The following is a 24,327-nucleotide window of genomic DNA, read 5'->3' as shown; positions in this document are numbered from 1 at the left end:
AACACTTGTTCTTCATACATATCCCTTCTTCCCTATTGCTCTTGTCCAACTCCGATTCATCCCCTTTCGTTAGGCTCCCTCATGTCAAGACTTTCCTGATGCCTTCCTGTCATACCACATATGTTCATGTCTATGTAAAATTTGAGACATAACATTCACCTCTCTTGAATATTGTAAAACCTGTCCCCGCCTAAAGACTTCCAAATTTCGGAAGAATCGGTTAAATAAAGATAGCATCAGAGCTATAATGCTAGTCACAAGTTTCCACAGTTAATTATCTGAAATCTGCTCTTCCTCTTTCAGATAACACCTCTACGAAGTACAGAGACTAGAAAGTTTGAGGTGAGCATGAGAGAGTTGGTGTCTTAACTATCTTTTCTTTTAAAAAACATACTTCTACCGAATTTAATGCTTCTCACTAACAATAAGCGATTCTGTTCTACCATCCAGACTTCCACAAATGCTTTTAACATCCACATACATTATACTCCAGTGCTTAGCAAACCACAATACGGCTACTCATGGTATCACTCCGTCTTATTTGAAATAGCAAGTCACTAGCCCTTCCGGAGAACACTTGTTCACACATATTTTCAACAGGTAGATATGATCTTTAACTGAGGTCTTAAAAAGCAAAAATCAATAAACAATAAATTTGATAATCAATAGAATTAAAAAAAAATTGTCATCTTCAGCCAATTTAACTTGAAATACCCAGAATCATTATGTTGAGGAGACTTCACATTCATCCAGAGAAAAGAACTACCATTGATACTGGTTACGTCGAGAGCATTTTTTATGTCAAGCACTATGCGACACTAGGGGAATTTTGAATGCGTAGCAGCACTATGCAACACTAACATCAACAGCAACTGGCTGGGGGGGCGCTTCCCTCTGTGTCTTGCACCTAAAAACAAAAATGCCATCCATTAACAACATTCTTAAATTTCAGAGGAAGCAAATATTAAAATCCTGCTTGAAATCTTAGTTTGCTTCTCATGGTCGTTTTGTTTGAAATATATTGATTATTGCAAGCATTTTCCAACTTCCAATTTAAATGCCAACTCAAAGATTTTACTACTTGTTAACAGTGTTATCCTCCGGTTTGGAGAGAAGGAATGAAAAAAGTCAATTTGCTTGTAAAGATTAATGCAGGAAACATTTCATAGACAAAAAAGTACGGTTCCCCGGAAAGAGACAAGACTGAAGAAAACTATTTAGCGAGGAGGTTGCCGGTATGCAAACCTATTACACTCTGCTCGAGATGCATAGTTATGATTGTTGCAATTTGTGCACATCCAATCCCCGTCACGCCACTGTCTAGCTCTATAAAGGAACATAAAATAATAATTAGGAATTAAAGTTGCAATCATGCATAACAAACTTTTTAAAAGAAATTCATAGTATCTACAATCTACATACTATTAAGTGTACTGTGTTGCATGAACATGAAATCAAAAGACGAGTACAACCGTATTTTAGTCCTGTCGCACAGGTCAAAACGACATACCATTCGAACCTTATTGTTCTCATCCTCTTTTTTAGTATAGGCCGGCAACCGATTCGGTTAAACAGAGCAAACAAAACAGTCTCGCCAATAGTGTTAATTACTTGATCTGAAGAGGGCCCCGCATACACGGATTTAATTATTCCCGTAACTTTTTGGATGCGTTAATTGTGAATCTTTTCTTCTAACTATGGTTTGCTTCTAATTCCCAAAATTAATATAGTTAATGTTTGTTTATCCTCAAAAATATATTGCGGAAGCTATGCTTCTTTTGGTTAAGACCTAAGTGTTTGTAGTTCATATATATAGTTACATTTGCTTTTGGTTGAAATTGCAGAATTCCAATTGACAGGTTTGCTTTATATACTATTTTGAAATTGCACAAACACAAAACAATTTGTTTAACATCACAAGAATTTAGATATTCCAACATGTGGTTATCCACTAAATTTTACAAGGTTAGATACTGGGTTTAAAAGAATTATTTAATGTGGTACGGCAATAGAACCAATATTGTTTCAAGATTACGGTATTCAGCTAAAAAATTATAATTCAGCTCAGATGCTGAATACTTATTGCACGCCCTCTACTTTTTGGTTCACTCTATTTTCTAACCTAAATTTCACTCTTAGATAAACAGAAGAATGAATATTAAGTTGAATAATTACCCTTTCCCAAGGAGTGCAGGTGGCGTCACCAACGGTGGCAACTTAACATTTAATTGCAAATTTGGAGTCGCTGATGAGCTTCCTCCAGGATAAGGTGGATAGATGCCAGTTGTTTGACTAACACCAGAACTGGCATTCTGTTCAAATGATGGGTATGCTTGCGGCAGTCCAAAAGTCTGAGCATTCCAACACAAAAATGTTTAGGTCAAGGGCCAAAAAAATTAAGACTTACCTAGATAAGCTATTAAATTCAGACAGTGAAGCCAGAGATATCATCTTACATGTCCTGCATTTAGTCTTTTGTTATCCGAATCCTGAGCAATTTCTTCGGATGCTAAACGTTTTGTTCCAATAGCTTAAACAAGAAAATGGTAGAGAAAGAGTATCCGTCATTTATTGCACTCTTCCAACAATCTTAGGTGAATCTTAAGTTCAGTATATACATTTAGGAGCAGGAATTAAAAAATAGAGAATCCAAAATCACAAAAACGTCTAAGCCTAATCTGGACAAACTGCTTAATTCCTCGTTATATTACAAAAAGGAAACACCCTGCCCTAAAGTTTTAACAATAAAAGTAAGAATATGATGAGAAATTAAGGTAAAACATTTAACTCTACAGTTCGTGCTCATGAATTCTATTTAGGGAGGAAACCAGGTAAGAGGGAAGCAAATTATATTTTCCAGGAACTAGATTTTCTGACTAAATATTTTTTTATTTTTTGGTATTTTCTGAGATTATAAATAAGATAACAGAGATGATAGTGATGCAAGACAAGATTATAGAAACAAAGGTTTATTAAGCAAAAATGATAATAAGGTCTTAAGCGATCAATTATACGATTCTCAAGAATAAATAATCAAATATTATTCCCAAGAAAAATGTATAATCAAAGCTAAATAATAATGTGGGGGATTACATCACTTATATAGACTAGCGTTAAACCTAATGGACTAAGGCGCATAAACATTGCGGTTTTATTGTAAATAAACTACTTAGCTAATAAACTATTAACCCCGCATATAAAACATAGAGATTAATACATTATTTATCTCTACTCTAAACAAATATAAACTAACTAATAACATATAAATTAATTGGTTATATTCTTCCCTCATCATTCTCCCCTTGTTGGAGAAAACTCGACCACGAGTTTGGTAGAAGTCAAGAACCGTTCCAGCAGAATCTGTCCAGGTGTGTCCACTTTTCCCTGATCTCTATTCTTCTCTTCTTATTGCATATTTAAATAGAACCATTAGTCAGAGGTTGTGATTTGTGGTGATGAATAGATACATAATTAGGTTTTTGATTTAGGAATTAAGGTTTGTGTATAGGCCGGATCGGGTACGATTCAGGAATTGGGAATTTAGGTAATTAGGGTTCTGATTGGTGAATTAGGGCAGCGATTTGGTGGCTTTTCTGGTGGGTACAGCCGTGTTGTGCTTGTGGGTTATGGTGGTTGGAGGATAGGGTTGGTGGTAGATGCAGGCTGACCGAGGTGGATGAACAGTATACGCTGCGTGAACAGTAAACGGCAGAGGAGAACACTGAATTATGTGAAAAGTACGCAATAAACAGTAATAAATCAGGATTTAGGCTCTGATGCCAGTTGATGCAAGATCAGGGCCTGCTCAACAGTAAGGCAACAGTAAGGGAAAAATAAGCTGTCGCTTAGGACCCCAACCATAAAAGGGCCTCAAATTTTTAAAAAAAATTATTCATATATATTTAGATAATAATACTCGAAATTTTATTTATATTTATGGAAAAATTCAAATTAAATATATTGTACTTTCTAAAAAAGATATATAAGATTAAATATTAATAAAATATAAATTAGAGTAACTTTAAAACATGAGAGTTTGAAGAATCAAGTGATATTAATATTTTAAATGATATGTCTATAATATCAAGAATATATCAAATACAATAAAAAAAATTGTTTAAATATATAATATTTCTTTCTGTTTTTCAAAAGTTTACGTTATTATAAATAATGCAATTTATATCTTTTTGTGCAATATTACTCTTTTTAACATTCAATTAACTTATATGCTACAATAATATACAAATTAATTTGGTAATAAATAAAATGATGTATATTTTTTTGTAAGATGTCAAATTACCCTGTTATCATGTATAATTTTTTTATGAATAACTATCTTGTAATTACCTATAAATACACTATTTAAAAAAATATAAGAATAAGCATTACATTATAATTTATCATAAATAATACGTAAATTTATCTACCAAATAAAATAAAATATTTTTCATATTTAGGAAAAGGCCGCCTATTTAAAATTTGCTTAGGGCCTCAAATTTGGTTGAGACGGCCCTGTGCAGGACTAAGACAAGATTATAGAAACAAAGATTTATTACGCAAAAACAAAAATAAAGTCATAAGCGATGAATTATATGATTCAGCCGTGTTATGCTTGTGGGTTATGGTGGTTGGAGGATAGGGTTGGTGGTAGATGCAGGCTGACCAAGGTGGATGAACAGTATACGCTGCGTGAACAGTAAACGACAGAGGAAAACAATGAATTATGTGAAAAATACGCAAAAAACAGTAATAAATCAGGATTTAGGCTCTGATGCCAGTTGATGCAAGAGTTGATGCAAGACCTGGGCCGGCTCAACAGTACAGTAAGGCAACAATGTAAGGAAAAAATAAGCAGTCGCTTAGGACCCCAACCCTAAAAGGGCCTCAAATTTTTTTAAAAAAATATCCATATATACATATAGATAATAATACTCGAAATTTTTTTTATATTTATGAAAAAATTCAAATTAAATATATTGTACTTTCTAAAAAAGATATATAAGATTAAATATTAATAAAATATAAATTAGAGTAACTTTAAAACATGAAAGTTTGAAGAATCAAATGTTATTAATATTTTAAATGATATGTCTATAATATCAAGAATATATCAAATACAATAAAAAAAATTGTTTAAATATATAATATTTCTTTTTGTTTTTCAAAAGTTTACGTTATTATAAATAATGCAATTTATATCTTTTTGTGCTATATTACTCTTTTTAACATTCAATTAACTTGTATGCTACGATAATATACAAATTAATTTGGTAATATATAAAATGATGTACATTTTTTTGTAAGATGTCAAATTATCCTGTTATCATGTATATTTTTTTATGAATAACTATCGTGTAATTACCTATAAATACACTATTTAAAAAAAATATAAAAATAAGCATTACATTATAATTTATCATAAATAATACGTAAATTTATCTACCAAATAAAATAAAATATTTTTCATATTTAGGAAAAGGCCGCCTATTTAAAATTTGCTTAGGGCCTCAAATTTGGTTGAGACTTTGGTTGAGTCTGTTGCATACAAATTTATATAACTATACGTATATGTGTTTATATGAAACAGAGAAACAAGAGCTGATTAGTAATTAGATGACTTGCTGTTTATTTCATCAGCCTAATGCAGTTATGTCAGAAAATACAGTCCAACCAACGATCGATCCTATAAACCAGGACCACCTCCACCTGAACTCCTAGTTTATCTCTACTACTAACTTATGAATGGAACTCCTACAAACACTCCACACGACTCAGTCATGCAACCAACGGATACAAATAAACAAAACACAAACTAATTAAATTTATTACAAATTTGAGATTAAACCCAACAATTCCTCCCTTATTCTCAAACGTATTTCTGTAACTCCCTAACTCCCAGCAAGTTGCGCATCTTCTAAAACTTAATTGTTGCAAGAGCTTTTGTCAGCCCATGTGCTCGCTGTTGATTGCTACTGACATGCTTCACAATGACGTCTCCACGCTCTACACATTCTCTGATAAAATGAAATCGTATGTTGATATGTTTGCTTCTTCCATGGAACATAGGATTTTTGGCTAAGTCGATTGCTGACTTATTGTCAATAAACAATACTACTGGACCAAGTTTATCACTTGTAATGTGACTAAAGACATTCTTCATCCAAATTCCTTGACAAGCGGCTGCGGTGGTAGCCATGAATTCTGCTTCACAGGACGACAGAGCCACCACCCTTTGCTTCCGGGAAACCCATGATATTAAGCTCTCATTCAAGTAATAAGCCATGCCTCCTGTACCTCCGTCTATCATCTATAGTTCCTCCTATCAGAGTAGCTAGTGACTATATTGTTTCCGTTGTTCTGATTATAAATCAACCCAAACTGCAATGTTCCCTTGACATACCGGAGAATCCTCTTCACTGCATTCAAATGCAATGCAGTTGGACGTTCCATATAACGACTTACAATTCCGACAGAAAAAGCTATATTCGGTCGAGTGTTTACCAGATATCTTAACCCTCCTACTAAACTTTTCTACATTGTTGCATCAACTACACGCCCCCCTTCATCCTTAGAAATTGGCTCTTTTGGGTCCATCGGGTATTTGGTGGGATTGCAATCACCCATAACTGCCCTTTTCAGTAACTTTTCTGCATACCCCGACTGTTTTAACTCAATGTAACCAGTTTCCTGCTTCACCTCGATTCCCAGATAGTAGCTGAGCTTTCCCAGATCTGTCATGTCGAATTTCTTTCCCATTTGTTGCTTAAACTCTTCGATCTTCTGCACATCTACACCAGTGATCAAAATATCGTCTACATAGACGGCAATTATCAAACAATCTTTCCCTTTTCCCCTCGTATAAACAGAATTTTCATAAGGACAGCGCTTAAAACCCAAACTCCTCGGGCTGTGATTCAATTTTGCATACCAAGCACGCGGTGCTTGTTTTAAGCCATACAATGCTTTCACCAACTTGTAAACCAAGTGTTCCTTCCCACTGTTTCGAAACCTTCTGGCTAAGCAACAAACACATCTTCAGTAATTTCTCCATTCAAAAAAGCAGTTTTTACGTCTAAATGATGAACTTGCCATGAGTGTTTTGCTGATTGAGCTAACATTCGTACCGTCTCAAGACGAGTGACAGGAGCGAACACTTCCTCATAATCAATTCCATGCTCTTGAGCGTACCCTTTTGCTACCAAACGGGCCTTGTGCTTTACTACATTTCCAGCTACATCCTTTTTAAGTCTGAAAATCCATTTTAAACCAATTACTTTATGTCCTGCAGGTAACTCCATAAGTTTCCATGTACCATTTTTTTCGATTGAGTCGATTTCAGTCTCCATAGCCCTTTTCCAGTGTTTATCTTTCGAAGCCTCCTTGAAGTTTGCAGGTTCCTCTGTCCCCATTAGGTATAATTCTTCATCTAACACTACTTCTTCAGTGTCGTTATACACATCACTCAGCTTGCGAACTTTTAAAGGCTCAACACTATCATCATAATTATCACTGTCTAGCCTCGATACCGAGCTCGAAGAAACAGACACTTGTGTAGATGGAGTAATCTGTGATGAAGACGTATTTGTTGTACTTGAAGGAGTCCCAGGTTTATACTCCTCGCTGCTTTCTGAAGAGTATTGTCTGCTAGCTGCTGTTTTAAACATTCTGCTTTCATTCTCATCATCTACTTGATCAACAAGCGGAAAAATTACTTGGGAGTCGCCATCTTCCCTTTCATCTGACCACATCCAGCATTTTTCTTCCTCAAAAATTACGTCCTTGCTCACATATACCTTATTGTCTTTAGGGCTAAACAATCTATAACCCTTTGTACCGGGTTCCTTTCCCAGATTTATCACTGATATACTTCGATCATCTAGTTTCTTCATTCATTGGTTCGGTATCCTCATGTGACTCAGACAACCAAACACTCTAATATGAGATACATCTGGTTTGTCATTTGTCCAGGCCTCATAAGGCGTTACACTGGTTAGAGCTCTTGTTGGAAGTCTGTTGAGAACATAAAGAGCATGTCTCACAGCTTCTCCCCAGAGTTTAGCTGGTAACTCCTTTTCTTTCATCATGCTTCTGACCATTTCCATCATTGTTCTGTTTCTTCTCTCAACCACGCCGTTTTGTTGCGGTGTGTATGGTGCAGTGTAGTGTCGAGTTATTCCCATCTCCTTGCAATATTTCTCAAATTCAGCAGACATAGATTCGCCTCCCCTATCTGTTCTCAATACCTTGATCTTTCGACTATCTCCATTTTCAACCAGTGCCTTGAAACGTTTAAACTCTCCAAATGCTTCACCTTTGCTTTCAAGAAAATAGACCCACATAGCACGACTGTAGTCATCTACAAACAACAAAAAATATTTCTTACCAGATGCTGTTGCTAGAGTGATTGGTCCACATAGATCCGCATGCACAAGTTCGAGAGCTTTCTTTGCACTGAAACTTGAATAACCAGGTACTCTCTTCCTTGCTTGCTTTCCCACAAGACATCCAGTGCACACCACTCATGTGATTGAGTGATTTTTGGTAGACCTGGTACCATCCTTTCTTTAAACATTAATGCCAAGGCTTGGTAATTTACATGACCCATTCGTGAATGCCACAACTTTGACACTTGATCCACCTTTGTCATCAAACACTTCTAATTTTCTGTCTCAATAATCAACTTGTACAGTCGATTTTGTGATCTCTCGACCTTCATGAGAAGCCTTTCATTCTTATCGAAAATCCACATGTATTCTCCTCTAATCACAACTTTACTTCCCTCTTCTGTTAATTGTCCAATGCTAATAATATTACTTCGAAGACTAGGAATAAAATATACCTCGTTGAATACACGTTCATGACCATCCTTGCACTTCATAGCAATCGAGCCTCTACCTTTGATTTCCACGGTTGATCCATCCCCAAACTTCACCTGACCAGTGATTTGTTCATCAAGAATTTTGAACATCGATTTTTGCCCAGTCATATGATTACTGGCGCCAATATGTAAGTACCACAAATTGGATTCCACTTGGTTACTATCAATGTTGTTTGCCAATTTCGGTTTCACATCTCTCTCGTCTAATTGCAGCAACTCCTTCTTAGACTTGTCAAACTTCGCCAGTAATAAAGCTAGTTCATCATCTTCTATTTTGGCCAAATTGGATTCTTGCTTTTGTTCCTTTTGTCATCTAGGCTTGCGGCACTCTGCTGCAAAATGACCATACAAGCTGCAGTTGAAGCATCTAACCCGACTCTTGTCTCGTGCCTTCACAAATGGTGGTCCATCACTTGATCTGCTACTTCGTTTCAGCCATTCCTCCCGAGTAAACAGCAGCTTGCCTACACTAGCTTCTCTCTTTTGCCACTCTTCTTCTGTGAGCATCAGTTTACCCTCACTGGTCTCAACCTTTCCTTTAACTCGTTCCTCGTGAGCCTTTAACAAACCCACGGCTTCCTCTACTGTCATCACATCAAGATTCCCAAATTGCTCTATTGTAGAAGTTATCTGCAAGAATCTCGATGGTACAACCCTCAACATTTTCTTTACAACATATGACTACTGCATCTCCTCCCCAAGCGCTCGAATATTTGTAACTAGCCCGTTGAGTTTCATGTAGAAATCATCGAGTTGATCTGAATCCTTCATACACTGGGCTTCGAATTCTGCCTTTAAGGTCTGAACCCGCGCTTGTTTCACCTTCTCAGCTCCTTTGCAAAGCGTCTTTATTGCTTCTCAAGCTCCTTTTGCTGTTTTTTTCTCGCGATAGACAGCAACACGTCTTCAGGGATAGCATGATACAACATTGCCAACGCAATCTTATCTATCTTCACATCAACTGGCACCTTTGGGTCACTTGCCTCTACATCACCCCACACTCCTTGCGCCTCCATAATAACTGTCATCTTGAGAGCCCATGCAGTGTAATTACTTCTGGCCAGCATTGGATAACTCAACCCGAAGGATACTCCCTTCATCTTGTTTGTATCCACAGTTGACATATCTGAGTCTTAACTTGTACCCTAACAGCTCTGATACCAAAATTTTGCATCCAAATTTATATAACTATACGTATATGTGTTTATATCAAAAACAGAGAAACAAGAGCTGATTAGTAATTAGAAGACTTGCTTTTTATTTCATCAGGCTAATGCAGTTATATCAGAAAATACAGTCCAACTAACGATCCTATAAACCAGGACCACCTCCACCTGAACTCCTAGTTTATCTCTACTACTAACTTATGAATAGAACTCCTACAAAGACTCCACACGACTCAGTCATGCAACCAACGGATACAAATAAACAAAACACAAACTAATTAAATTTATTACAAGTTTGAGATTAAACCCCACAGAGACGGCCCTGTGCTGCTGGACTAAGACAAGATTATAGAAACAAAGATTGATTATGCAAAAACAAAAATAAAGTCTTAAGCAATGAATTATATGATTCAGCCGTGTTGTGCTTCTGGGTAATGGTGGTTGGAGGATAGGGTTGGTGGTAGATGCAGGTGACCAAGGTGGATGAACAGTATACGCTGCGTGAACAGTAAACGGCAGAGGAGAACAATGAATTATGTGAAAAGTACGCAATAAACAGTATTAAATCAGGATTTGGGCTCTGATGCAAGTTGATGCAAGACCAGGGTCGGCTCAACAGTAAGGCAACAGTAAGGGAAAAATAAGGTGTCACTTAGGACCCCAACCCTAAGAGGGCCTCAAATTTAAAAAAAAAATCATATATATATATTTAGATAATAATACTCGAAATTTTATTTATATTTATGAAAAATTTCAAATTAAATATATTGTACTTTTAAAAAAAAAATATAAGATTTAATATTAATAAAATATAAATTAGAATAACTTTAAAACATGAGAGTTTGAAGAATCAAATGATATTTATATTTTAAATGATATGTCTATAATATCAAGAATATATCAAATACAATAAAAAAATTGTTTAAAATATATAATATTTCTTTTTGTTTTTCAAAAGTTTACGTTATTATAAATAATGCAATTTATATCTTTTTGTTCTATAATACTCTTTTTAACATTCAATTAACTTATATGCTACAATAATATACAAATTAAGTTGGTAATAAATAAAATGATGTATATTTTTTTGTAGGATGTCAAATTATCCTGTTATCATGTATATTTTTTTATGAATAACTATCTTGTAATTACCTACAAATACACTATTTTGAAAAATATAAAAATAGTCATTACATTATAATTTATCATAAATAATACGTAAATTTATCTACCAAATAAAATAAAATATTTTTCATATTTAGGAAAAGGCGGCCTATTTAAAATTTGCATTGAACCTCAAATTTGGTTGAGACGGCCCTGTGCAGTACAAAATTATAGAAATAAAGATTTATTACGCAAAAACAATAATAAAGTCTTATTCAGCAGTGTTATGCTTGTGGGTTATGGTGGTTGGAGGATAGGGTTGGTGGTAGATGCAGGCTGACCAAGACGAATAGTATACGCTGCGTGAACAGCAAACGGCATAGGAGAACACTGAATTATGTGAAAAGTACGCAATAAACAGTAATAAATCAGGATTTAGGCTCTGATGCCAGTTGATGCAAGACCAGGGCCGGCTCAACAGTAAGGCAACAGTAAGGGTAAAATAAGCTGTCGCTTAGGACACCAACCCTAAAAGGGCCTCAAATTTTTTAAAAATATTATTCATATATATTAAGATAATAATACTCGAAATTTTATTTATATTTATGAAAAAATTCAAATTAAATATATTGTACTTTCTAAAAAAGATATATAAGATTAAATATTAATAAAATATAAATTAGATTAACTTTAAAACATGAGAGTTTGAAGAATCAAATGATATTAAAAATATAAATGATATTTCTATAATATCAAAAATATATCAAATACAATAAAAAAAATTGTTTAAATATATATTACTTCTTTTTGTTTTTCAAAAGTTTACGTTATTATAAATAATGCAATTTATATCTTTTTGTGCTATATTACTCTTTTTAACATTCAATTAACTTGTACGCCACAATAATATACAAATTAATTTGGTAATAAATAAAATGATGTATATTATTCTGTAAGATGTAAAGATATCCTGTTATCATGTATATTTCTTTATGAATAACTATCTTGTAATTACCTATAAATACACTATTTAAAAAAATATAAAAATAAGCATTACATTATAATTTATCATAAATAATATGTAAATTTATCTACCAAATAAAATAAAATATTTTTCATATTTAGGAACAGGCCGCCTATATAAAATTTACTTAGGGCCTCAAATTTGGTTGAGACGGCCCTGTGCAGGACAAGATTATGGAAACAAAGATTTATTACGCAAAAACAATAATAAAGTCTTAAGCGATGAATTATATGATTCGAAAGAATAAATAATCAATATTATTCCCACGAAAAATGTATAATCAAAGCTAAGTAATAATGTGGGGGATTACATTACTTATATAGACCATAGACCCTAGTATTAAACCTAATGGACTAAGGCCCATAAATATTTGGGCTTTATTGTAAATAAACTACTTAATTAATAAACTCCTAACCCCACGTATAAAACATATATATACATTATTTATCTATACTCTAAACAAATATAAACTAATTAATAACATATAAATTAATTGGTTATTGTCGTTCCTCATCAAATTGTATAGAAATTATAGAGATAGAAATAGAGTCGTTTTAGCAGAAATTTCGTGTAACAGAGAATTAGAGAGAGATTCAAAGATATATTGTAAAAAAATGATATTTTTAAAGAGTTAAATATGTCAAGAAACTAGAAAAATGCAAGAGAGAGGGAGACAGATTGGTGGAACTAAAGTCCAATTTTCATATCTTCCTTGAGCATAAACTATAAATACAAACAAGTCTTTCTATATATAGCCTATCACACGAACTTAGCATAGGACACAAATACCCTTACAATTTCTATTACCCAATACTAGTATACACTATTATGATGCAGGATCTTTATATTCAGCTCTTTGAACTCTTATACAGAATAGCTCAAAAGTAAATTATGGAACACTAAGTGAACATGAACAAAATTATATGGAAAGAAAGAGAGAATAACTAGGCCTCACGCCTAGATTACTTAGGTCTCACACCCAAGGAAATTAATAAACTTAATTCATTCAACTCTGCCTTGGACAAATAGAGTACAAAAATTTATAATAATCTTTGGAACATTCTAGCTAGATAACATTTAATGTAGGGGACTTTCAAACTCCTAAGAGACTTCGAGACTTGTTTGACTCTAATAAGACTTTATGACTCCTTACAATGAACTTAATTATTTTCTGGAAGCTTCTTCTGCCTTCTTGCATATATTTTTCCATACCTCCTTGAATTTGCATCATTTCCACCCGGCTTGGAAAAACTCGACTCCGACGAGTTAAACGAGTGATACTTATTATAAAGATCAAGATCTAAACGTTAAAATTCTTCATCGGAAATCCATGTACAATCAGACCACGGTTTATCCTTCCATTTGACCAAATATTTCTGATAACCACCATTTCGAGTAGAAACAATAGTTGTATCCACTATATCTTCAATCTCATCACGGACATTTGAAGCAGGTGGCAAGCGAAGTGGAGCAATAGATTTTGAAGAGTCACTATGTCCATGATAAATGGTTAAGTCTTCAATATTGAAGATTTTACTAATTCCCATGTCAGCTAGAAGATCTAGAACGTAAGCATTTGAATTAATTTTATGACTGATCGTATATGGTCCAACACATCGGTACTGCAGCTTCTTGAACTTGCTATTTGGAAAACGTTCAGGTCGGATGCGCACCATAATTTTATGACTGATCGTATATGGTCCAAATCTGCTTGAGTTTTGTATTTAGCATTACTTGCAGAAATTTTGTGACGATCGGCATGAATTTGCTGAATATGTTCAGCAAAAGCTTTTGCATCTGCACTATGATGGGCAAATATAGGTAAAGGGGTCAAATCAATTGGTTTCTTAGGCTAGATACCTAACAGAATCTCAAAAGGACTGCGGCCAGTAGTTCGGTTGACAGAACCGTTGTATTCGAACTCGATCATTGCCAAAATCTGATCCCGAGTTGTAAGTTTATCTTCAACCAAACAACGTAGTAAATTCCCCAAATTCCTATTAACAACTTCTGTCTGCCCGAGAGTGATAGGCAGAAGAAAATTTCAACTGTGTATTCATTAATTTCCACAAGGTTCGCCAGAAATAACTAGTAAATTTCACATCCCGGTCTGACACTATAGTCTTTGGCTGCCCGTGAAGTCGAACTACCTCCTTAAAAAATAACTTTGCAATGTGGACTGCGTCTAGTGTCTTTGAACAAGGGATAAAATGCGCCATCTTTGAGAATCGGTCTACAACCACGAAGATTGAGCCATGTCCTCAAGTTGTTTTTGGTAAGCCAAGTATGAAATCCATGCTTAAGTCTTGCCAAGACTTGTGAGGAGTCGAAAGAGGCATATATAATCCTAAATTATTATTTGTTCCTTTGGCCATTTGACAAATGCGACACTGAGATGAGAAACAGCAACAGCCACGTCATGTTTTAAACGTGGCCAAAAAAATCTTTCAACCATGGCAGCTGTTTTGTCCCTTCCAAAATGACCACGGCCATGTAATTCCCAAATAATTTGTTCACGAACTGAAGTAAATGGTAGACAAAGACGATGCCCTTTGAATAAATAACCATCTCGTAAAGAGAAAGTAGAATGAACCCGTTGTGCGGTAGTCATGCTAGAATAAACCTTTGAAAATCTTTACATGACAGATAGTCCTCCTTAAGCCTTTCAAAACCCACCACCTTGACAGATAATGTATTCATAACATAAATTACCCGACTAAGAGCATCGGCTGCTTTATTCTACACCCCAACCTTATGTTTTATAACAAAAGCATATTCTTGTAAGAACTATATCCACTTCCCATGCTTCTAGTTTAGCTTCTATTGACTGTTAAGATGCTTAAGAGCATGATCAGAATATAGCACAAACTCTTTATGAATAAGATAGTGACGCCAATATCGAAGTGCTTGTACTAATGCATAAATTCTTTCTCGTAGGTAGTATATTTCAGCTTAGCTTCATTAAGCTTTTCACTAAAATATGCTACCGGATGTCCTTCTTGGCTGAGTACTACTCCAATTCCTACACGTGAAGCATCACATGCAACTTCGAACACCTTTGTAAAATCTGACAGCCTTAGAACTGGAGCTTGAGTCATGCACTCCTTAATCTTTGCAAATGCGTTAGAAGCTGCCAATGTCCACTTGAATTGCCCTTTCTTTATACAATCTGTAATTGGAGCCATAATTTTTAATAAAACGCCGATAAAAGGTTGCCAATCTATGAAAACTCATAGCCTCGTGTAATGATTGTGGTAATGGCCAATTAATGTTAGCTGCCACTTTCTCGGTATCTGCTGCCACACCTTCAGAAGTTACAATAAATCCCAAAAATACAATATTGGATGTCATGAAAGAACACTTTTTCATGTTGATGTAGAGTTTCTCTTGTCGTAGAACTCTAAGAACTCGTCTTAAATGAGAGAGATGCTCCTCCTTGGTCTTGCTGTATATTAAAATATCGTCAAAATATACGACCACAAACTTACCAATAAAGGCTGAAATATTTGGGTCATTATCCTCGTAAATGTGCTAGGGGCATTACATAACCCCAATGGCAAGACCAGCCATTCATAAAGGCCATCTTTGGTTTTAAATGCAGCCTTCCATTCATCTCCGAGCCGAATCCATATTTGATGGTAACCACTTCTTAGATCCACCTTTGTAAATATTGTGAAACCTGTCATCATATCAAGCAAGTCATCGAGCCGTGGTATTGGAAAACGATACTTAACAGTAATTTTGTTAATTGCACGGCTATCTATACACATGCGCCAACTTCCATCCTTCTTGGTGTTAAAAGAGTCGGAACCGCACATGGACTTAGGCTTTCTCTAATGAATCCTTTTGACAAGAGTCCTTCCATCTGCTTCTTTAATTTAGCGTGTTCAGAGGGATTCATTCGGTAGGCTGGAAGATTCGGAAGTTGAGCTCCTGGGACAAGATCAATTGCATGTTGTATCTCGCACATCGGAGGTAAAGCATCAGGTAGTTCGTCGGGAGCAATATCAGAGAAGTCTTGCAACAATGTTTTAATTTCATCGGGTAATTTCTTTGTTGTTGAGTCCTCATTCTGATTTACTCGCTTGATCACCATTCCATAGATAACTCCAGTTTCATTGCTTTCGCACAAGAATTTCTTCTTTGTTAGAAACTGTAGGACCTTTTTTCCCGTTTAAATGGCTGATCTGATTTATTAACTGCAGAATTTAAGTCAAGTAACTTCTGATCTGTTGTAATTTCTGAAGCTTTTGGCCTGATTTTCTTCATTTTCTTCATTTCCTCGGAACTTTTAGGATAAAGTGTAATTTTATTACCTTCCCAGAAAAAATGAAAGGTATTCTCCTTGCCACAATGATATACATTATAATCGAATAACCATGGACGTCCAAGTAAAATGTGCGTCACATTCATAGGAACAACATCACAATGAATAGAATCTTTGTAACGACCACACGTTATTGGAACTAGGCAGCGTTTACTTACCGGAATGAATGTATTATCGATCCAAGCAACATTATAGGGCTGAGGATGTGGCTCTGTAGGAAGTTTTAGTCGTTCAACTGCCAAGGCTGAAATTACATTCATGCAGCTTCCGCTATCAATCACCAGCTTAAGTAACTCATTTTTACAAGTTACTAGTGTTTGAAATATTGTCGTCCTCCTCCAATCCGCTTCCTTAACTTTTGGAGCAGCAAGTATGCGTCGAACAACCATATTCAAAGAGTTCTCCTCGTCAGAATCAGCCAAGTCATCGGCATTGAATTGAGGAGTTTCTTTACCATCTTCGTTTTCAGCCATTTCATTTTCTTTTGGCTCTTCTTCTGAAACACCAATATACAGATTGTTCATGGTGGGACATTGATAAGCTTTATGTCACTTGCCTTCACATCTGAAACACCGATCACTATTGTCCACACCCTTTCCTCTCCCTCCTTTCTTATTTGTAGTGTATTGTGGCTTCGATACAGGGCTGGTGACATTAAACTTTCCCGTTACTGCCTCTTTCATTTGAGCAGAACCTTTAAGAGTCGTCATATTCAAATATTCCTCCAGTCAAGTGCACTTTGGAAAGCATTTTCCACGCTATACGGAGTGTATCTCAGCATTTCCTTTCTAATTTCAAATCTAAGACCAGATTTAAATCTTGCCAAGCTATGGCGCGAATCTTCAACAATCTGACTTTTTGTTTTTAATTCATCGAACTTTTCAATGTACTTTGCTATCGTCATCATTCCTTGCTTCAAATTTACAAGTTGTTCACAGTGCAAATCATCGTAATTTTGCGGCATGTATTTTTCCCGCAGCCTTGCCTTCGTCTCCTGCCAGGTCACTATTGGAGGTAGCCCCAATCTCCGCATGTCTGCTTCAACACCATTCCACCAGACCTTTGCATGATTAACCAACTTCATTTTGGCGAACCTCACACGTCGCTCCTCAGACATGTCGTACCAGTCAAAGTATTCTTCAATTGCAGAAATCCAATCGACAAAGTTTGTTGGGTTAAATCTTCTGTCAAAGTCTGGTACATCAATTCTCACCTTCCTTGTGATATCCCCAGCTGTGTCATAAGGGGCATACGGGCCTCTGTTGAAGTTTCCAGGCACATTAAACATGAGTGGCCGTTGCATCCATGGAAGTTCATTATTCAGTGGTTCCCGCCTTGCATTTTCTTCTTCGTTTGGCTGTTCGTTTCCGCCATTGTTTGCACCAGAAGACTCTCCTTCAGGAGAATCCACAGTTGGATTTGACTTTGTTTCAATCTGCTTAACTCTGGTATCAATGTTTTCAATCCGTTGATTTAAAACATTAAGACTTTCCATCATTTGTATCAGCACCTGATCTCGTTCGTTCAGCATCTGTAAGTCGACCTCGGAATGAACCTCCCGTGCGTGTCGTCATAGCGCTGCCTTGCTCTGATGCCAATCTGATGCAGGATCTTTATATTCAGCGCTTTGAACTCTTATAGAGAATAACTAGGCCTCACACCTAGATTACTTAGGCCTCACACCTAGATTACTTAGGTCTCACACCCAAGGAAATTAATAAACTTAATTCATTCAACTCTGCCTTAGACAAATAGAGTACAAGAATTTATAGTAATCTTTTTAACATTCTAGCTAGATAACATGTAGGGGACTTTCAAACTCCTAAGAGACTTCTAGACTTGTTTGACTCTGTTAAGACTTTATGACACCTTACAATAAACTTAATTATTTTCTGGAAGCTTCTTCTGCCTTCTTGCATATATTTTTCCATACCTCCTTGAATTTGCATCATACTACTAAGCTGAGTCCTAACATACATACTTACATCCCATCATTTACACTTCAAAAGAGGGATGCAAGAAAGTGGGAAGAAAACAAAAAACTTGTATAACAAATATATCCTTAATATGCAAATGACAATTTTTTAACTAAAAACAACAAAACTGAACTCAATACTCATTTATTTGCTTTCTTTCCGACTCGTAAGCACTTAAATGTAGTTTCACTCTATATTATTCAACACGGCAACAAGCGAGTAAGATGCGTTCTATTCGAGTTCATTGACTTCCTATAACATTTTATAGGCTTTTCTCCATAAAAAAACTCGGAAGCAGAGCATGAATGAACAATATCTAGTGATGTATGTTTAGTATACAAGTAGAGAGAAGTTTTACATGATTTAAAATCATACATAAATTTGTTTTCCACGCAATACATATGAATGCTCAAGACCATTATGACCAAATTTCTTAATTCCTCATATTTTATCAACAGTACATGTAGCATCTGATCAGAATTCGAGAGATTAAACAAAAGAAAAAGATTTTACCAGCAACACCAAATGAAAGTTCTTAATTAAAAATAATCTATAAACGGGGACGGAACTAGAAATTTTTCTGGGGGGCAAACATATAACGTTATATATAACAATGATATCATAATATATTTCTGAAAGTTGCACGACATATTACTTCATAGAGAATAAGAGATGAAATGGGTTTGCTCTTAATATTCTCTTATTTTATTTTGATGAAGTCTCACAATTGACCAAATGAAGATTCTTATTGAAAAAAAAAATCTATAGACTAAACATTGTGGGTGCACTGCATGATAAAAGAATGTCCTTACAATGGAAATTTCAAGCATACAAACATCAGGATCTATTCTGTTTAGTCATTAGATGAAAAGGAGGTACAAATGTACCTGGAGGCATAGAAGCATCGCATTTCTTACACTGCAATTTACAACAATGCATGATTAATACAAGCCAGGTTCTATAAAGAAACAACAATTTTTTTCAACTGGGAGCTTAAAATCACTAACTCGCTTTATAATACCTGGAGACGGGAAGAATAATTGTGAAATCCACATTTGCAGATCCAGTCACCGTTTCTCCAACCTTTCTGAACCATCAATTGATTTCCTTGGTTTGCATATGAAATCCCATTATTAGGGATCCCACCTAATGGCCATGTAGGAACAGGTTGAACAGCTGGCTGAACTCCATAATTATTAGTGTCTCTTAAAGGCCACCCAGAAGTTAAAGGTAGTGAGTGTTGAGGGGCTGCATTCCCAAAATATCCCAAATTTATCCTTTGTGCGTGCAGTCCTGGTACCCTAGCAAAATAATGTGGATGAGTTGGCAGAGAAGCTGCAGAGATTGCAACTGCTGGCACAGCTGCTACTTCCTTCGGTTGTCCACACTTCTTGCACTTTTCTCTTGAGGCATAATTGTTGTTAGTGCAACCTATTGATCCATCGGCACACACACCCAACCCACATGCAGCCAGCGATAGGAAATGACCAAGAATACGCACACCAAAGAATATGCAACACAAAAGACCAACCCAATTGACAGCAGTCTTTAAATCCAAATTTCATAATACAGTACATTTACAAATATGGATACCTAATTCAACTCTAATCACTTTATAACATCGACAGATTTTACAACTAATTTGATAGGGCAGAACCATGTCCTTAATGATTACTCCAACACTTGTACAATACTACAAGCAAATATTTCGGACATAGCGACTAGTCAATTTGGCGGTATAAATTATTAGAACTCCAAATATCAGATAATTATGAGCCAATTAAAGATATTTGTTTTTAAAAGAAGATGTCATGTTTTGGAAGTTAATAATTGCCTACGTTGAGCAACGAGATAACACGCATATGTATACATGTGTTACCGTAACTCTGTAACACTCAAATTTCCAGTTAAGGTCCTTCACTACCATTATCTACTCTCTCATCCCAATCCAAATTCTTTATCTAAATTAGAAGTTAGGTTCTCGACTTGAGAAGTTCCATGACTACATTTGATACGCTTCTAGGTAAGGAGAAAAAAAAGCTATTATATTATACCCCGTTCTTGGTTTAAATTAACAGGCCTATTTTATGTATTCATTCTAAGCTACATATTATCATATTTAACTCGATAGCTGTTTCTTAATTTCAACTACAAAGTCATTTTACACTACATGGTCATTTAAAATTGTCAATTTATGATTGGAAGTATAACCCCGGTTTGATAATTTAATCCTTGTGCACTCCATAATCAAATAATCTTGACATTGCAACCAATTATAGCTCAAGATCACAAGTTTAAACCCTAGCAAACTCCCTAAATTCAGGATAAGTAGTAGAGGTCAGCATTAAAAATATTAGAAATAAAAACCCCACAAGGCACCGAGAGAGAGAGAGAGAGAGGAGAGATGCATACCAGAACAGATCCAATCACCAATACGAGGAAGCCATTTAGAATCAGCAGGGGTTTTGTGGTCAACGAGAAAGCGAGGTTGTTTACATCTATTACAATAAGATCTGAAAGCATAGTTTCTGTTTGCACATCCACTGCACTCCCAATCGCCTTCTCTTCCTTCTCCTCCTTTCATATGTACTGTATGTTTCTGTGTGTGCCACTTCCGTTCTTTCTTGTGGTGTCGTCACGTCAAGATTCAGACATTGGTCTTATGATAAACATTCAACTTTTGTTGATAAAGGGTTTCTAGGGCTTCGCTTGCTGGGCCACCCCACATTTTTTTCAGGCCCTCCGTGAATAACCCTATCAAATAGTGCAATTTTTTTTTCTTTTTCCAAGCCCAAATCATTTCATTTATAAAATTTCAAATAGTACAAATCCGAAAAGAGTAAAGGAATTTGCTGATTTCTTTTTCATAAAAGTTTATCCTCTAAACCAAAAATAAGCTTAACTAATTTATGGGCAATAATAAATATAAATTATGACAGATTTCCCAAAATTTTAGACAATAATGACTTTACATCAAAAAATAGAAAACCATTTACATCCTTATAATCATCAAAACAATCAAACAAGCTATAGTATAGTACAAAGGAAACTATACACTTCGATAATAATGCAAGTTCCTACCTCTAAATTAATCCACCCATAATTGTAAAAATATTAAAATTTGAAAATTGATGTTGAAACCGACAAAGGTATACTTGAACATATGTGAAGAAATTCCCGGTAAGAAACCATTCCTTCAAGCAGCGATATCAATTGAGATGAACCTGGTTCATCAAACAAAATCAACTTAAACCTCCATACATAATTTAATTCAAGAAATTTTCTATAGTTAAGAATTTTTACAGTTCAATAAAAGACAAAAATTCAATCAAAAAGGTCCCTTTTGCTAGACACATACTTTACATTTAATTATTAAAAGGGCATCACTAATATTAGATTACTGTTGTAATATCCTAGCTATAAAAGAACAACCGGAGAGCTACTAAATTTAACAGAAGGAGGTAAGAAGCTGAGCATAGAAAGAAAGCTCGGGTGCATCTTTCTTCATTACCGAGTGTGGCTATTTATAGCCAATGTGAATTTGCAAGAAGCCAAGAACATTAAATGCATACACAAATTCTACTCCTATAAATCATAGCCCTACTATTTGATTCATTGACCACATGCATGGCAATCACTATATTACAACACTCCCCTTTGATTGTCATGATAGTGTGGATCATCAATTGCCTCGTTAAAACCTTGTCAAAGAAAAACCCAGTGGGATAAAAACTTTAACGAAGGAAAAAGAGTACAATCTCCCCTTGGAAGAAAACATCAATCACTGGAATTTTGTTGCAGCATATTCTTGAGTCGACGCATTCCAATGTTATGTCGCAGCTTTGCAAAGGTTGAATTTGGTAATGATTTTGTGAATAAATCTGCAAGGTTGTCACATGATTGAATTTGTTGTACATCAATTTCTCCATTCTTTTGAAGCTCATGAGTATAGAAGAATTTTGGTGAAATGTGCTTCGTCCTGTCTCCTTTGATGTATCCCTCTTTGAGTTGATCAATGCATGCAGTGTTATCCTCAAACATAACAGTAGGACTTCTCGTGATGTCCGGCAATCCACATGATTCTTGAATGTTCTTGATAATAGATCGCAACCAAACACATTCTCTACTGGCTTCGTGAATTGCAATTAGTTCTGAGTGATTTGTTGAGGTTGCCACTGTAGTTTGCTTCGTGGATTTCCATGAAATGGCTGTACCGCAATATGTGAATACATATCCAGTTTGTGATTTTCCAAAATGAGGATCTGACAGATATCCAGCGTCTGCATATCCAATCAACTGAGATGTCGAGTTTTCTGGAAAGAATAACCCAAAATCAACGGTTCCACGAAGATAACGAAATATATGCTTGATCCCATTCCAATGTCTGGCCATCGGAGCAGAGCTAAATCTAGCCAATAAATTGACAGCAAAGGCAATATCTGGCCTTGTATTATTCGCAAGATACATAAGTGCACCAATTGCTCCAAGATATGGGATTTCAGGACCAAGAACTTTTTCATCATCTTCTCGTGGTCGAAATGGATCTTTATCTGGTTCTAAAGATCTAACCACCATTGGAGTAGTCAACGGATGAGATTTATCCATGTAAAATCTGCTCAAAACCTTTTCTGTATATGTAGATTGGTGGAGGAAAATTCCTGATGACAAGTGCTCGACTTGTATACCAAGACAATATTTTGTCTTCCCAAGATCTTTCATTTCAAACTCTGTCTTTAGATATATGACAGCTTCATCAACCTCTGTAGCTGTTCCTACAAGGTTTAAATCATCCACATATACAGCAATAATCACAAAACCAAATTGTGATTTTTTGATAAAAACACATGGACAAATTTGATTACTAATATACCCATTCTTTTGTAAATAACGACTAAGTCTGTTATACCACATACGACCAGATTGTTTCAATCCATACAATGATCGTTGAAGTTTAATGGAGTATATATGACGAGGTTTCTTGAACTCATCCATTTTTAATCCTTCTGGGATTTTCATAAAAATATCACTATCGAGTGATCCATATAGGTATGCAGTAACAACATCCATAAGACGTGTTTCTAATTTTTCTTTAGATGCCATACCTAATATAAAACGAAAAGTAATTCCATCCATTACTGGCGAGTATGTCTCATGATAATCAATGCCAGGCCTTTGAGAAAACCCTTGTGCTACAAGTCGGGCTTTATATCTCACAATTTCATTCTTTTCATTTCTTTTTCTTATGAATACCCATTTATTCCCAACAGGGTTCACACCGATTGGTGTTTGGACAACAGGTCCAAATACTTCTCTTTTGCGCAATGAATTTAATTCTGTTTGAATTGCGTCTTTCCATTTTAGCCAGCCTTTTCTTTGACGGCATTCATCCACACTTTGTGGTTCAGGATCAGAATTTATGTCGACATCCAATGCCGCTGAATACACAAATACATCATCGATTATGGCTTTACTTCGATCCCATAATTTCATATCATGCACATAATTTATTGAAATTTCATGATTGTTTAATCCCGAATCTTCAGGGACGGGAATCTCTTCAGGAGATAATACCACTTCGGGGGTATTTGCTTCTTCTGGAGCATGTGCCACTTCAGGGGCAATTTTCTTTGTCTTTCTTTTTCTTGGTGCAACATCTTTCGCACCGACCGGTCTACCACGCTTCAGGCGTGGCTTTGAATCTGTAACCAATTCATTTGTACTTGATTTTTGAATTGGTATATCTACTCTAGCTGGAGTATTTACTGCAGGTATATGAGATTTAATTACATTTCTAGAATCGTTAAATGCGTCAGGCATTTGGTTTGCGATATTTTGCATATGTATGATTCTTT

At 35.4% G+C, this 24,327-nt stretch overlaps 1 protein-coding gene across 1 annotated transcript; it reads right to left on the bottom strand.

The window, feature by feature from the left end:
- Positions 1-588: 588 nt before the first annotated feature.
- LOC141692545 (uncharacterized) lies at positions 589-21,208 on the bottom strand. The gene is made up of 7 exons (XM_074497419.1): positions 20,888-21,208; positions 19,497-19,906; positions 19,363-19,393; positions 2,457-2,530; positions 2,176-2,351; positions 1,246-1,326; positions 589-907 (listed from the first exon to the last, which is right to left on the bottom strand). Exons 1-7 carry the CDS (start codon positions 21,057-21,059, stop codon positions 847-849), a joined length of 1,005 nt encoding a protein of 334 aa, XP_074353520.1. The 5' UTR covers positions 21,060-21,208; the 3' UTR covers positions 589-846.
- Between the last annotated feature and the right edge of the window lie 3,119 nt (positions 21,209-24,327).

The sequence above is a fragment of the Apium graveolens genome, chromosome 10 (genome assembly GCF_009905375.1).
Source record: "Apium graveolens cultivar Ventura chromosome 10, ASM990537v1, whole genome shotgun sequence".
NCBI lineage: Eukaryota > Viridiplantae > Streptophyta > Magnoliopsida > Apiales > Apiaceae > Apium > Apium graveolens.
This window is presented reverse-complemented; position numbering and strand designations above follow the sequence as displayed.

Coding starts and splice junctions, on each gene's coding strand:
- LOC141692545 (XM_074497419.1), bottom strand. CDS start 21,059: ATGAAAGGAGGAGAAGGAAGAGAAGGCGATTGGGAGTGCAGTGGATGT. Junction 19,907..20,887: donor TGGTGATTGGATCTGTTCTG/GTATGCATCTCT, acceptor ATGGATCAATAG/GTTGCACTAACAACAATTAT. Junction 2,531..19,362: donor CGATGCTTCTATGCCTCCAG/GTACATTTGTAC, acceptor TTCTTGTTTAAG/CTATTGGAACAAAACGTTTA.